General features: G+C 35.7%; 2 protein-coding genes across 5 annotated transcripts in view; one reads left to right on the plus strand and one right to left on the minus strand.

The window, feature by feature from the left end:
* Positions 1–16,826, minus strand: part of PAICS (phosphoribosylaminoimidazole carboxylase and phosphoribosylaminoimidazolesuccinocarboxamide synthase) — a 51,977-nt gene that overhangs the window by 31,972 nt on the left and 3,179 nt on the right. Inside the window, exons 2-8 of one of the 4 annotated variants that reach the window (XM_060109196.1) lie at positions 14,533–14,619; positions 12,553–12,936; positions 11,330–11,419; positions 6,512–6,583; positions 5,318–5,689; positions 4,927–4,992; positions 2,724–2,860 (exon numbers count right to left, since the gene is read on the minus strand). In XM_060109196.1, coding sequence (XP_059965179.1) covers positions 2,724–2,860; positions 4,927–4,992; positions 5,318–5,689; positions 6,512–6,583; positions 11,330–11,419; positions 12,553–12,936; positions 14,533–14,619 — 1,208 coding nt within the window. Of the gene's footprint in view, positions 1–2,723; positions 2,861–4,926; positions 4,993–5,317; positions 5,690–6,511; positions 6,584–11,329; positions 11,420–12,552; positions 12,988–14,532; positions 14,620–16,826 lie in introns of all 4 variants that reach the window. The other 3 variants (XM_060109188.1, XM_060109215.1, XM_060109204.1) reach the window with 3 other exon arrangements.
* PPAT (phosphoribosyl pyrophosphate amidotransferase) overlaps positions 1–16,826 on the plus strand; it is a 37,664-nt gene that overhangs the window by 786 nt on the left and 20,052 nt on the right. The window lies entirely within an intron of this gene.

Genomic DNA, 16,826 nt, shown 5'->3' on the forward strand with positions numbered 1-16,826 from the left:
GCAGAGCTACTGGGCAGATTGTGTATTTGAACGTAGGCATAGCTGTGGGAACTTAGGGATTCAAACCCGGGGAAGCTGAATTAGCTTGGTGTTCAAAAGGAACTACCGGTTCTAGATCTCATCTGAATTAACAGAAAATAACCCAATCGCAGGGAAGAGTGCATCTGCAAAAAATTCATTGGTAAACGTTTTAGATAACGAATGAAAAGGTTGGTAGTAAGGAAATGCCAAAATAACTCCCCTCTTTAAAAGAGAGAGAGGTCAAAAAAAAAAAAAAAAAAAAGAGGGAGAGGAAAGTAGTTCCTGTCTGACAAGATACACATTGACTTTGAAAAACTGATAGATCCTTTGAGTTAAAAAATAACTGCTTCTGTGATCTTTCCATTACCTACTAACTGAACTAACTGGAAGTTGATATAAACAATTTCCTTAAGAAATATAAACCTAAGTTTGGCATTATCACTGAAAGTATTACAAAGTTTCCATAAGGCACTACCTCAGCAACAACTTCTAGAACAGTTAAGGAACTTGGCAATAACGCTTATGGTCAGTATGGGAGCAATATGTATAAATGCATTCCAAATGATTAGCTTTCCCTCAACAAACTTAAATTAGAAGTAGTCTCTTTGGTTTTTTCAGGGTCCTGAATACTTGAGTTTGAGTTTCACATCTTGTGTACTCCCTGTTTACTAAGAGCTGAGAGTAACTTAGAATCTGGGATGAATCAAAAAGAATATTTCTAGTTTGACTTACTCTAATCTTGGATAATTGTGGGTTAACCATAATAGAAATCTTATTTTAAAATACATTTACATTATTGAGAGGATTATATATAATCCAAGGAAAAACTAAAAGTTATTTCGTATGGTAGTCCAGAGCAACATTAGTTTATAACATTCTTCGGAGAAGTTATTGTGGATATTCTGTCATGGGAAGAGGTATAAAAAACAAGGGATCTTTAGAGTTGCCTGGTGGTCTGTGAGAAAGAAATGAACTGACCTTGAATTTTTTTTTAACTATTTATTTTTTAGCTAAAATAACTCAGAAAGTTCATCCCAAGATCTCCTCTTTAAATGTGTGTGTAAAGAAGAGGGGGGTGATTTTTTTTTTTTTAATGAATAACTTCATTCCTAACTACATGCACTTTTCTGTAGTGACTTTTAAGTGAAAGAATTATGGGATTAGATAATACAAGGTAAGGGCAATAAAAATGTGATTACTACATGATGATAGAGAAAATTAAATGGATTCTATCAGGCTGCTTATTTGATGGAGCAAGTATTTGTTAAACTTTAGTATTGAAAATTGACCTTGTGATATTTTCAATAACAGTGGCAAAAAAAAACTAGCTTCTGGGGAAGAAAGATGTTAATGGAAAACTATTTAAATTTTCCCTGTGTAGGCATAGAATCATTAAGGTTCACTGAGAGGGCTGGTTCTTGCCGATAATCCTATCCAATTCAAAATTTTAAATTAGCAAAAGTCCTCACCCTTTAGGGAAACTGATTCTAAGAATATGAAACTTCTTTATGCCTAGAAGATAAAATCTTCTGCTTCTCTAAGCTCGTAAGTAGGGGTCGAAGGTTAAGAAATAATGTTTTTAATGGAATGGTTAAACAACAGGGTCTTACTGTATAGCACAGGGAACTATATTCTATATCCTGTGGTACCAATAATGGAAAAGAATATGAAAAAGAATGTATGTATATGTATAACTGAATCACTTTGCTGTACAGCAGAAGTTAACCCAACATTGTAAATCAACTATACTTCAATAAAATAAACTAACAAAAAATGTTTTTATATGGCATTGAATCAAGGAATGTCAAAATTAGAAGCCTAGATAGATTGTTATAGTTTAATATAGAGTTAGTTATATACAGTGTACACTGGCAAGTGGTGGTTTGTTGCAGAAGGCTCTGTCTACCTCCTCACCCTCCTCCACTCAATGGCTAGTTTTAAAACAACAGCAACAAGATTCAATTGATTTTTTTCCCCATTTTTGATGAAGGGATTTATCCCTTACACGTTTTCTTCCTAAGACATGGGATCTAGAAGGTGAAATTTCTATCACTTTTACATTGTATTTGGTTCTGTTTTTGTCTTAGGCATAGACATTTAGTGTCAGGGATAACAGAACACCTGAAAGTTGTAATGTTATGTATTTTATATATAAAAACAAATGGACTATCAATTACTCGACAGTCATGTACTGGATGCTTAATTCAGATGGGTTTGTCCAGAAGTACTTCTTTTTAGTAGTCTGCTATTTGCAGGTTTATACCATAGCTCTACTTTCTGTCAGGGGGACTTTTCAATGTTAAACTAACTAGTTGTCCTCTTCAGCTGTAAAACTGTGTGTGCATGCTTGTTCATGCCAGATTCATATAATCACCAAGTGCTTTTTCAGCCCTAAAAATATTAGTTCAGTGGTTTGCACAGTTCTGGACAAATCACACACCCCCTCACAGATCAGAAATCTTCATCTTTAAACCACAGTCACATTTTATGGAGACTAGAATGACATGGACATATTTGAAGATTCCATAAAAGGAATTACTAAAATTTCATAGATATACCCCATGAATCAACTAGTTAGCCTTTCCTTGGTTAGTTAGGAGATGAAAATGCCTTTCAGTGAATTATCATTTCCCTGGGTTAGGAAATGAACCCTACAACTGATAAACATTTTCATACTTTTTCTAAAAATTTATGACATTTACCTGATGAAGTTGGGTCACGTAGGGGGTCTCCTGACTGCAAAAACATTCTGTACAACCTTTTGCTTCTGTTGTTCTTTGAGGAAACTGATTTGCAGTGATCTCAGGAGCAGTTTTCTTGAGAGATACTGCCACTGGTTCTGCAAACAGAGTATATAGCATATCACTAGAAAGGCACTTGCGAGATAGATGCACTCAGACCAACCTGGGGAATTAGTTCCCAGTTATCTTCATTTAGTTTGTTGGAGAACACAGGAGTAGATTATCAGAGAACTTGCTTTGAGTTGCATATTAAGGCTGGAGTTAACTTTTTTTATTTTTATCTCTTAGAAATAATGACCAAACATGTTACATTCCTATAGTGTTTTACACTCCCTTAGTTGGAAAAGTGACTTATCCCCAAAAGGGTCTTAAAGTACTACTGCTTTGTTATTCTAGTGAGTATTAGGAACAGCCTCTTTAACATAAGACTTGAAATCTAGTCCCAGGTTTGCTAGTAACAGTTTGATCTTGGTCACGTCTCCTTAATTTCTGAGTCTGGTTTCTTACCTGTTGGGCTAGACTTACGTATTTTAAAGGTCCAGTGCACAAATTCAGTGTATTGGGAATGATACTTTTGTGTGGTTAATCCTTAGCAGTTTCCCTTTTCAATAGCATATCCATTAAAGGACATTAAGAGAAGGCAAACATGGGGCAACTCGTCTGATTTGTAATTTATGTCAAAAAATGGAGAATAAAATCTTCAGCTCACTTGAGGTATAAGCATTGTTGGCAGGGCTGGGGGGCAGTGGATTCCTGCTATTCTCTAATACTTCATTCAAAAAATATTTGTTGAGCTCTTCCTGTGTGTATGCAAGGCACTGTGATAGACACTAGGAATACTGTACTACACAGGGCTGATGTGGTCCCTGCCCCCTGACAGAGAGGCAGTGGAGCAACAGCTCAGACTTCTTTATGCCTCCATTTCCTCCTCTGTAAATTGGGGATGATGCTAACACCAATACCTCATAGGTTTGTAGTAGGGATTAAATGCGTTAATATATAAAGTGCTTAGAACAGTGCCTGGATATATGCATATCCAGTGACCCTGCATCCCACTCTTGGGTGTATACTCCACAGAGATGCATACACATGTTTATTGGGAGACATGCACAAGAATTTTTATAGCAGCATTATTCATAGTAGCCCCAATTTGGAAACATTGGATAAAGAATGTAGTGGGATGTATGTTCCTATAATGGAAAATTCTACAGCAATAAAAAAGAACAAACTCCTGCTACAAGTAAAATCATGGATGAATCTCACAAACAATGTTGTGTAAAAGAAGCTTGACATTAAAAAATACATACTAAAGAAAAAAACATACTGTATGATTCTAAAACTAATCTGTGGTGATGGAAGTCAGAATATTGATAACCGTTATGGGGGCTAAGAGGATGATTAATGATGAAGGGGGGCCTCTAGGGTACTGGTAATGTTTTATATCTTGACTTGAGTAGTAGTTCCATAGATGTCTTCACTTTGTAAAAACTGAGCTCTTTAACTATTTTTGTGAACTCAAAACAATTCGATAAATTATAAATCTATATGCTAAAGTTGGATCATCTTAGAGATCCAGAGAGATGCAGTCATTTGCTCCGTGTTGAATTTTTCGAGTAAAGGGAGACTAGAACTCAGGTTTTCTGAGTCTCAGACCAGTGCTTTTTCTTATATTCTCCGTTTTTCTTCTCTATGCTATACTATATTATGTTACCTTTTCTGATACTTATAATGGGTCAGTTTGCAATTACAGCTCCATAATTAGCTGGCTTCTGCGTTTGGCTTATTTGTAGAATTATCAATACTAAAATGTTACAGCCATTGCTGGCTACCTTTGGAGGAAACCAAAATTCAGAACTTACTAGTTTGTGGGGGGTTTTCCTTTTACATCCTAGTCTTCTAATAGCAATCACTGGAAAGTAATTTAAAGGCTCATGATAAATGCATAGGTGTGCAGAAATTTCTGATCTGGGAAAGTTTCTGTTTACTTTCTTACTTTCACTCTTAATAAGCTATGAAAGAAATCATTTTTCAGCATTTTTTGCTCTCACACAGCTCATAAACAATATAGTCTAATTTGTCAAGGACAGGAATAAACATCTACAGAAAAAAAAGCTACAGAAGTTTTTCTCAGTGTGAAAAAAGTTGGCATTTCTCAGACTCTTACCGTCTTCATGTGCTTTTCTCTTGATTCTCAAAGTTCTTGGGTTTTTGGTATGACTTTCAAATAATTCTTAAACGAGAACATAGGAGAAGAATCATTATATGACATCGCCTAAAATACATTAGTCTTCAAGCATTCAAGTACACTAAAGTTAGAACATTTAAGCAGTTGGACAGATGAAGAATGAATTTAAGAATTAGGAATGTTTTAGTACAAGATTTGAGAAAACATTGAAATTCTTAATTTATATTAGGTATGTGATTTATAATAATTTAGGGGGTCATTTGAACATAAAATAGTGTTAGGAATTTATTATTGAAGAATTTCTTGCTAAGTTAAATGCAAAGAGGAAAGTTTATAGTATTCATTTTGAAAGTGTCAATTCCAAGGTTACCATGTTTCCATTTTGCAGTTCTGAGAGATGGTTGTCTTAGGAGACCATCAACTTCTTCATAAAATCTCATTTTCCCTTGAGGGTTGCCATTTTTCTTTTGTAAAACTCTGTATTCATATTTTAAATTTTTGTATTTGGTATGACATTGTTTCCAGTCTCTGTCTATTCCAAACTGCATTAGTCTTCTGGCAATTTCCTCAAATATTTCTTTGTTTCTTGTGGCCCCTTCAAGCATTTGCTTAATTTTTTCGTCAGACCATATGTTTATAAGTGCTCTGACCTCATTGTCACACCAGTGTTTTCCAGCCTCTGTGTTGCTCACTGTTATAATCTGTAAATGACTTTTAGCATCTTCTAAAGGAATATGATTACCTATGAATCGACATGAGTTACAATTATTCAAACTTTTAGATACATCCTGTATTTGAATATCATTCATTTAAAACAACCTGGATTGATGTAAAGCACTGAGAATTTCAGTATAAGGATCATTTTTTTCATATATTCATATGCAAACAAAATATTTTTTAAATTATAAGGCAGACTAATCCCCAATATTAGTGAGAATAATTTAGCTGCTTTTCATCAATAGGTATTCTTCATTGGATATTTATGAATATGGAGAGTCTCTGTATTTACAGATTTTTTTTAGTAAGAAGTGGGAATAGGGACTTCCCTGGTAGGGCAGTGGTTAAGAATATGCCTGCAGGGGACACGGGTTCGAGCCCTGGTCCGGGAAGATCCCACATGCCTCGGAGCAACTAAGCCCGTGCGCCACAACTACTGAGCATGCGTTCTAGAGCCCGCGAGCCACAACTACTGAAGCCCGCGTGCCACAACTACTGAAGGCCGCGCACCTAGAGCCCGTGCTCCGCAACAAGAGAAGCCACCGCGATGAGAAGCCCGCGCAGCGCAACGGAGAGTAGCCCCGGCTCGCCGCAACTAGAGAAAGCCTGTGCACAGCAACGAAGACCCAACACAGCCACAAATTTAATTAATTAATTAATTAACTTAAAAAAAGAAGTGGGAATAGACATTTTCTTTACTCCCTACCATTTTCTCTACCAACTCAGGTATAATGAGGCATTTGGGATAATACATAATAGAGATCTTCCCTGTAACTATTTAAACTGGTATATATTAGATTTTCAGTATCAAAAGAACATTTAAAATTCAACAATGTATATGCTGTACCTGACCCAGTGATACTGTGCAGTGCTGTGGGGCTGCCCACCTCTTCTGAGGCAGTACTTACAGTGTCTTCCTCTGTCAGAAAACAAACAGTAACAATTTAAATTTGTTGTTCACAGAACCCTAATCTCCTTTTGCAATTGAAGATTGTGCTGAAAAAGTAGTAAGACTGGATCCCAGCATCAACACTGTAACCTCAAAGCCAGAAACATTTGCCATCTGTAACCAAACTTTGAGATGCCCTTATAGGATTCACCACCAACACCAAAATGTTGCAAGTATTCTGCCTTAAAAGTCTCAAGGCGGTATGCTCTGTTTGGGAGTATGAAAGTGCTTTGTGATCCAGTTTGGTAACATTTTTCATTGTTACATTTTAATGCCTGCCAAAGTGCTCTTACATCTCTTTTTCATTTGATCATCATTTTAACTGAGAATGATCCTTATTGCAATACATATAAAGGAATGAAAGACTCTAAGATTTTAAGTGGTTTTAGCAGTTTTCACATTCAGATGTTAACAGCAGACAAGTGATAAATATTTTAAGGAACTTAAAATGCTTAACCCGGTAAATATAATAGGGATTTATTCTAGTGGACCAGTCAGCATATGTTTAGGATGTTTACAAGTCAGATATTTGTAATTTGGGGACAGCTCCTCATATGGGTATGTTGGATTGCTATGTTGAAGTACAGCAATGCTGTGACAGTCTTCTTTTATCCCAGCTGTACTTTCCTATACACTGGGACATTTAAAAAGAAAATCTATATTACTATGATTAGGTGTCTAGTTGCTTGCAATGATTATTGTAAAATTAGACAAAGGTTTGTATTAGTAGATCTGCGAGGCAAAAATGTAGCTAAGAGGGCAGTAAGCATATGCAGCAATGGGTATGTGGAGATTTTATAAACCATAATATTCTGTTACTTCAAGGATACTGACATTGGTACAATCTGCCACTATGATTCTGATTTCCCAGATCTTATTTGTACTCATTTGTGAATGTGTGCATGTGCACTTGCAGTGTGTATTAACTTCTATAATAATTTTATCACCTATGTAGCTTTGTGTCTTTACTATCAAGGTCAAGATACTCAACAGTTTCATCAAAAGGTTGCCCTTTTATAACTACACCTACCACCTCCTTCCTTGCCCAGACCCTTCCTCTACCCTTGCCCCAGTGTAGGTATTATGGAGAAATTTTGAGTAATTAGTTCTAGACAGTAAAATGTCATATCTGGGGGGGAGAAAGGAATCCCTAAATTTAGTATCTTTTAAGGAAAGAGGAGCATTTAGTTTCTGTTATGTCCACCCCAACTGTGTGTACAGCAATTCAATTCTGACACTAACTGCCCAGAATTAGCATCAGACTCTGCAGTTTTAAGGACTCAAATCTTCCACAAGACTGCCTTTACTTCACATGTCGGCCACACTTCTGGCTGCCTGGCTATAAATTCAGGGGGTGCCATGACCTCCTCACGTTTGATAAATTTGCTAGAATGACTCTTGAACTTAGGAAAGTGCTATACTTAGGATTACAGTTTAATCGTAAAAGAACTCAGGAACAGCCAAATCAAGAGGCACGTAGGGCAAGACCTGAGAGGGTCCAGGATGTGTCACCCTCCCAGCGTATCAATGTGTTCATCCAAGAAGCTCACCTGAGCCAGAGTTTTCATCAACATGATTGATTTATGGCATGACCTACCTCCTAGAGGTCAGGCTGGGCCAAAATTCCAACTCTGATCACAAGGGTGGTTTTTCTGGTGACCATCCTGAAGCTATCTAGAAACCCACCCTGGATCACCTCATTAGAATTTAAAACAAAAACAACAAAAAACCCCCAAACACTTCTACCACTAGAAATTCCAAAGGTTTTTGAAACTCTGTGCTAGGAACTAGGGGCAAAGACCAGACATAAGCTTTATTTTGTCACAGCTTTTTAAAAGTTTATTAAAGTATAAACAGTAAGAATTAGAAAAACGACACCTTTTTAATTAACAAGTTGCCCGTGTTTAAATTCATCAGCTTACCTACGTCTTAGCTTTTTTTATATACTTATAATTTTTTTAAAAGTTTTCAACACTGTTTCATATGACTAAAGCACGTTAGAATATATAATAATTTTACTTCTAAGTTTATCCAAATTGTATACAAAATATACAGAAGTGTTTAAATATTCCATTTTAAAGAAAACTATAGACTAATCTTCAGTCCGTTAAAAGAAATAAATGAATTGGAGAAAACAAAATGCTTGGAATGCCTTCTGAGATACTAACAATAGATACTTTAATGCCCTCTGCTGGCCATCACATTGCTAATTTTTGTGAAATTGCCAGGATAGTGAATATTTTAATTTTGGAAATACATTTTACTACAGCCAAAAGGAAAATAGTTTTAATATTATTCTTAAAAGAACCATGTAGTCTTTCACATGTGGTTTTTAGGCTGACGATAAGAGTGGCCTCTAATAGGATATATGTGCCGGTCTCTACCCCTCTGAGTTGATCTACCTGTGACTGTCCTATACTAGAAAGCAGTGACTTTGGCCAGAATGCCAAGGTATTGAGGTATTCTACCTCATTTAAATAGCAACTGATATGGAGATTCATTAAGGCAATTTAATTTCTCCATATTCAGAAGAGACAGGTAGCTAGCTGATAAGACTGTCAAACACAAATTTCCCTTCAGACAACCAGTCCTTTCTCCCGCGGTAGCTTTCTGATTCCTTTTATCCTCTGTTGCCTATGCTCAGGCAGGGAGAAAAATAAATTTATTTTAGGTCCAAAGAAGTAGTTATTCAGTTTTCATGGGCCATTTCTTTTTACTTATTTACTTAGGCATAGCCTAAGAGTTCTATGATTCTTCCCAGTGATTAACTTCTTCATATTTCGTTGGTCATACATTTTTTAAGTGCTAATTTGCTGGAAGTAGCTGATTTTTCTACCCCAGGTGGAATCAAATTGGATTTTATGTATTACTGTCTTCAACCATCTGCTGGTATTATTCTCTAAAACCATGACAACCTGGCGGTGCTTGATGATCTTCTCTAAAAATACAGGTGCCTGAATCCACTCTACAACACACACTAAACCAAAATCTCCAGAAGTTCTAAGTTGGGAATTAATTAGTTATCCAGAATTCAGGGGTCCACAGCTCTAGCTGGATTTTTATTTGAAATACGAAAGAAGCTTATAGTATACTTTTAAGGTAGGAAAGTGTTACTTTTGGGAGATCGGTTTTATGACCAAGTGTCAACATTATCAATATGGAGCAATGGCAACTCCGATAATAATATTTATTAGTAAAATGTATAAAAACAAAATGAGGTGACCTCTACCTATTGATGTGAACTTTTTTCCTAAAGATAAATATCCATGTCTTTAACCTCAACAGAACAATCTTCCAAATAGTAGACTGGCAACTTGTGCATCAAGAGGTATATATTGCAGGTGTGCCTAAAATTCTTGACTATTTAAATTGTTTTCATATGTATTTAGCTGCTGAGATCCATGTGGGTTTATACCTTTGCTTTTATTTTCATCTGAAAGTTTAAAATAGTATTTCTAGAATGACTGTAAACATCCTGTTTCATATTTTCTAAATATATTCCATACTAACATGTAAACATACCAAACAACTTTTTAAAACCTATCAGTTTACATCTGACTTAATATTTTCCTTTTACATATAAAAAATTACCTTGAGGTGTTGTACTTAAGTGAGTTTTCCAGAGGACTAACAAGCTTACATCTTCTGAATGCTAAAATTTTTAACTTTTTTCATGGAAATCCTCTGCCTTATTAAACAGTATACGTAGTAATCTGATTTTAACTCCATTGCAGTGATATCTTTAGAATCCTTAGGAGCACAGAGCTTCGTTTACGTTTGTTGTCTCACTCTAGTCAGCTGCACATTCCTGTCTAGTTAGTCTCCTTAATTTCTCTCCATTTATACCTGTCAGTGTTCTGGCAGCTATCCTTTCTCCCATCAAGCTTTTTATCTGAAGTTTGCCAAGACCGTGGGGCACCTGATTTTTTAATCAGCATTGGTCTTTATACTTTCCAAGGCTATATGAAGCTTTGGACTGAAAGACTACATACAAGGTCTGTGATGGCTAGGCTTCTGCTTGGGGGCTTAGTGATCCCCTCTTCCCCCAATTTTGGTTTGTATAAAAGGCAAACCATCCGATAGGAAACACACAGTCTTCATCCCCTTACTACCCTATACCACAGGGCAGTGGTTCTCAAATTTGAACATATATCAGAATCACCTGAAGTACTTAACAGATTGCTGGGCCTCACCTTCAGAATTTCTGATTCTGGATGGGGCCCAAGAATTTGTGTTTTGAATAAGTTCCCAGATGATGCTGATGCTGCTACACTTTGAGAACAACAGCCTTAGGGAACTTTACTGTCATTAATAATTTCCACCTTCCATTTCTGTATTTTGGAAATGTATTATCCAACAGTACTTCATAATGTTATAACATTCTCGTATATGTTCTTTTTTTTAATAGATCTTTATTGGAGTATAATTACTTCACAATACTGTGTTAGTTTCTGTGGCACAACAAAGCGAATCAGCCATATGCATACACATGTCCCCATAAAACTCATCATGAAGGCCTCACCCTTATGACCTCATCTAAACCTAATTATCTCCCAACGGCCCCAGCTCCAAATGTAGTAACAGCGGGGGTTAGGGCTTCAACATATGAATTTGGGGATGACACAGGTCAGTCTGTATGTAGCAGCATCTTATAATAACATCTTATGTATTTTGTCACAGACCAAAAAAGAAAGACAAAACTGAATACTGTTTTACCTGTGCCAGGGCTTTGTCTCATATCTGTCTCTCTTAGGCCTTCTGACATATTACTGACCGAGTCGTCTTCAGCTGCATCTCCAGCAATGACTGTATGAACATAGTGGGATATATGGTGGTTTGTTTTTTATTCACTTTCAGATTTGTGTTTTAAGTTCTGATATATTATTTTCCCCTTTAGAGTGAACCTGATACTAAAAACTGTGGTTGTTTACTTTTCTGTAGCTTAGATTCCCCATCCTTAAACATATTTTTTAGTCTTAGGTCACTATAAATATCTGGTGTTACAAATCTCTTACTAGGTCTTCTGACATAAAACTGACAGTCACCTTCAGCTGCACCTCCAGCAATTACTATATGAACATAATCAGGCCACTGCTGTTGGGCTACTTGATCACCAGCTATTTTACATTTTAATTTTAATGGGGGAGATGTATAGTTCTCCAGGAGACCAGTTTCTTTTCTTGTCCACCAGTGAAACATTTTAGGGCTTCTCACCACCATTTCCCAGTCCTTACTCTCTATCATTTCCCTCTCTTTCCCCTAGACACACACTCATACTCTTAAGAATTAGGACTGCATCATTTAATGATAAGATCTAGAAACATTATGTTTGGTAGAGGTCTTTAAGAATGTCTTGTCCAGTCTGCCATTTTACATAGTCAGGTCGAGAGGAGAGACTTGTGAGTTCAAAGTTCCACAGAGACTGAGTTAGAACTTGGATTTCCTGACTCCTGGCCTAGAACTCATACCGTTTATTTCATGCTGTCTGTCATGTCTTTGTGTATATTGCATCTAAATCCTTTGGGTTAAACTTATTTTGAAGAACTTTATGATGTGTCCCAGGACAACTCAACTCACACTTACATTCTCACAGGTTTTGTATTTTTCTAAGTTTTTCAATGCCCCTTTTCTGTTTACTCATGATTTTACCACAACTAGTATGAAAATTTGCTTTAACTTCTGCCATCTGGAATTGCATTTTTGCTTTATTAAAACTGGTCTTTTTAAACTTCTAGAAATTCACATTTCTTTCCTCCTGTGTAACTCTGTACTGTTCTGTGTTCTAATCAAATATACGTGAAATCTGTTTCATGATAAATTGAGCAATTAGCTTGTTGAATAACATTTAATGAAACCTATTTAACTTAGACTGTATTCATGTATTGACATTTTTTTATATGGTAGCATGATGTTAAGATTACTTTTCTTTGACTTCCTACCTGTCTGATCCTCTTCCATTTTTACATTGGCACATCCTGTGGCTTCCTTTCCATCGTGGGATTCCTGTTCTTGTGAGTTTTCTGTTTTACTGTGTCCCAGAATAGCATCCAACTCAGTAAAAAATTTCATACTCTTAGTCATGCCTAGGTCTTGAGCCATTCTTACAATCTTGTATTCATGTTTTAAGTTTTTATACTTTGTTCTGCACTGCTTCCAGTCTCTCTCTATTCCGAGTTTCTGAAGCTCGGCAGCAATTTGTTCAAATATCCTTTTATTTCTCACTGTTCCCTCTAGTTGTTGTTGTATGCCTTTATCAGACCAGATGCCTATTAGAGCCCTGACTTCTGGCACAGTCCAGTGTTTTCCTCCTTCATTTGCTACAGCTGGAATGAAAGTTGGATTATTAGGGGGTTCCATTATTGGTGTAGAGTTACCTGTACCGGGTGGGGAGGGAAAGAGATATATGGGTTACACACGTCAGCTAAGATAAATAATTGGATGCAACATTAGTAAAGGAAGTAATTTTCTCTGTAGGAGATGGAATGCAAATCGTAGCTTAGCTTTTCTCTTAAACTAGTTGGGAAATGGAAGTACAGAACCTGAATCTGTTCCTTACCGTGACAGTGACTGGCTTTAATAAAGCTGTGTTTTTAATTAGTTACATTTCGATCAACTTTCTTCTTTATCGTTTCTTTCTCTTCCATTCCACTCCTTTAGTATGTGGGATGTATGTATATAGTGAAAGTTGAATATATAATTTTGTAATATTTATTTGTTTATTATTATAAACAAATAAATTATAAACAAATAAAACAAATAAATTATATTTATTTGTCAAAAGCAATAAATATAATTACATAAGAAAACAGCTTGTCGAAGACAACTTTTTCATGATAGGTGTGAGCAATTTATCTCCTTCCCATGCTTTTTCTTTATTTAATGTTTTCCATTTGCTGCATATCAGAATCTCCTAGGGAGCTTTTATAAACCACTGCCCTCACCCCTCATCCCTAGATTGTGATTCTAGTGTGCCGTTCAGGGTTGAGAACCAAGACTATTCATGAATGAAGGGCTTGGAAGAGGCACATTAATAACTGGTGCTTCCTACTCTTTGTGAAAATAAAAGATGTCCCATTGGTTAAAGACCAAATGCCAAAGTGAAATATTATATTCTTTTAATGCAAGGAAATGTGCCAGAAATTTCCTAATGCATTAGGCAGAATGTCTCCACTTAGTTATAAATACTTTAATAACTTTGTATTACATCTCTGGTACAGTTTTGCAACTCGTTTTATGGTAATGGCATTACTTGACATTATATTGGTTATTTAACAACCCATTATCTTGTTTTTCTCAGATTTCACGTTTAATAAAAAGGTAGTTCGGACCTCAGCACCCATAACATTACTCATTAAAAAACACTATAGTATTTACTTGAGGTAGGGAGTTGTTTTTATTTTGTGGTGTATTTAATTTCTTTTCTTTAAGATGCTTTTCAGTATTTTTCCATACTTGGATTAACTTTCAATAAGAATTTAGAAGAAAGAAGGAGATTTATGTTGACTTTTTGGGTGAATAAAATCATCCTTGACTTCATTATGGATTTGATATTATTTACTTTCATATATAAAATTCTGTTTTTCTTAGACCCCAGGAATGCTGAAGTCATATGCTCATTAAATATTAAGCACTTACTATGTGTAATTTTGGCCGTCAGATTCCTTACTATATTTAAAGAATAAAGATTGGAGGTTTGAAGGCTAATATTTTCAGGCAATTTACATTTTGTTAAGGAAATTATTTGTTTTAGAAATGATTTTTTTTTGTATAGGTTGGTAAAAAAGAGGGAAACATAAATTAATCTTAAGTGTTTCTACCAGGAAAACTCATCCATTTTCTCAGATTTGAAACCAATCTTACTTTCCAATTTGAAATTGGATCAGTTTCACTATATATTTGGCCCACCATACCATACCTACCTAGTTCCATTGGTCTGACATGAGAAACCAAAAGTAAAGGATTTCCTGGAATGTCTTCCTTGTCTACTGATGTAACTGACATTTTGCCTGGAAAGAGAGAATTCCTTTTAGAAATAAGTACGAAGGAAAATTAAAATTGGATTATAACTGATAATGCTAATAGTTTGAGTTGAATTTGTTCATATTCATGAAGGATTATAGATTTAGGGTAGATGCTTTTTGTAATAGTGGTATAATATGGTTTAAATATTTATGTCCATAAAGAGAAATCTAATTTCTTCCATCACATTGACATTTTGAACTTCCACTAGAATTGTTTGCTTATTTTATAAGTTTCTAGAGATGGTTGTAGTTAGTTTTCAAATTAAATTACGTCTTTAAAATGAGGTATTTTCTTTTTTTTGTATTTTAGGTGCTTTAACATAGTCGGCCCTTTAAGTGATACTGGTAATGTGAAAGAGAAATCCTGCAATGAGATAATCAGAAAATCTTGTTTTATTAGCATATATGGTCAAATAGCTGAGTTTGTATGTATCTTATGTAACTAGTTGATTGATACATACTAAACTTTCCAGAAATTAATCTAAGTTTTGCTTAAATGGACCAAGGAATGTACCATTTAAAAGAACCATGCGAGCCTTGAAAAAATGAAGACATCCCTCCTTGATCTCCTTATATCATTTCCACATGTTTTTCTAATTTTGTTTTACTGAGTAACAGAAATAGCATTATATTTTACATTAGGAGATCAAATATTAGGTATGATTTTGATGGTGTAAACGTTCATTTTAAAATCACTATTCACCATTATAATTACAAGGCATTCCATTAAAGAATAAGAAAATGAATGCTGTTTATCATCTTAAACATTATACTGGGGATACTTATATTAAAAAAAAAACAAGTGAGGGCTTCCCTGGTGGTGCAGTGGTTGAGAGTCCGCCTGCCAATGCAGGGGACACGGGTTGGTGCCCCGGTCCGGGAAGATCCCGCATGCTGCGGAGCGGCTGGGCCTGTGAGCCATGGCCGCTGAGCCTGCACGTCCACAACAGGAGAGGCCACAACAGTGAGAGGCCCACGTACCGCAAAAAAAAAAAAGTGAAAAATAAGGGAAGTATCAGTGTTTTCAAATGGCATAATTATATAAATTTAAAGCTCAAAATAAAAATTGTCAGTTTTTAAATCAAGTTTCATAATTATTTGAGGCTAACTTGCAGTTAGGGAATGTTTTGGATTTAGTTGGGAATATGGGAAATAAAAATCTGAAGTTACATAAGAATTCTCTTTAGAGAGAAGAACAAAAGATATTAATATCCCCAGGTAATTTAACAGCTGAGCTTGATGAGAACAGCAAGGAAAGGTAGGGTTTGCTATTCTGTTATCTGCTTTAGGGCCTACTTTTGTTTACTGAAAAGGTCCTGGAGCTGAACATACAGGTGGGGGGAAAAAAAGAAAAGCTCTCTCCCCAACTTCTTCAGGGGATTTCTCTTTTTTTTCCCTTAGGTTGGTCATTCCTAGCATGAATCCCAAAACTGTATGTAGGGGCCCCATGCCATGGAGATTTTAAACTGAAACTCTTAAGTCATTATTCCTAATGCATTTGTATATAGGAAGAGGAGGGAAAGAGAGCGGAAACTTTCTTTCAGTGAAGGAATATGATTTGGCTGCAGTCAGCCAAAGGTATTCTGAGGTTGAAGATAATTATAATTTCCGGAACATGAAGCGTCTTAGAATTTGTATTTGGGTCTTTTGCGAAGGCTCAGTCAGACTACCTGCTGCCTAACAGAGGGGACCAGATCCTCTGTCCTTACCCCTTGCATGAATGAGGTTGATCCCAACAGTAGAAAAGGCACATTCATTTCCTTCCCTTCCTCTTTTTACCACACCAATAAAAATTCTGCTGCTTCCACCAAAAACACCAGAAGACATTATAAATGAATTAGACCTGGAGAAAGGAGAGCTTTCTAAGCCTTAGAAAAGAAACTATGTGACTATGTTAAAACTTTCAAATTTTGTGGGTCGCATAAAAATCAGCCAAACTTGTAAGGCCAAAGAGGTCACGCAGATTTTTCGAAGACCTCAATTGACATGAACAGTCAATTTGTAAAACTGAATAAATATGTAGGAAAATGTTGCACAGCACTAGTAATTAAACAAATGCAAAGTAAAAGTTATTTATTGCATACACTGTTGTACTCAGTTCTTTATTAAATTAGCATACTCCATTATTTATTAAATTAGCGAAGTCTCTCCCCCTTTCAACCTCACTCCATAATCTTACTTGACAGGGTTCT

Source organism: Mesoplodon densirostris, chromosome 1 (genome assembly GCF_025265405.1).
Source record: "Mesoplodon densirostris isolate mMesDen1 chromosome 1, mMesDen1 primary haplotype, whole genome shotgun sequence".
In the NCBI taxonomy this organism is placed as follows: Eukaryota; Metazoa; Chordata; class Mammalia; order Artiodactyla; family Ziphiidae; genus Mesoplodon; species Mesoplodon densirostris.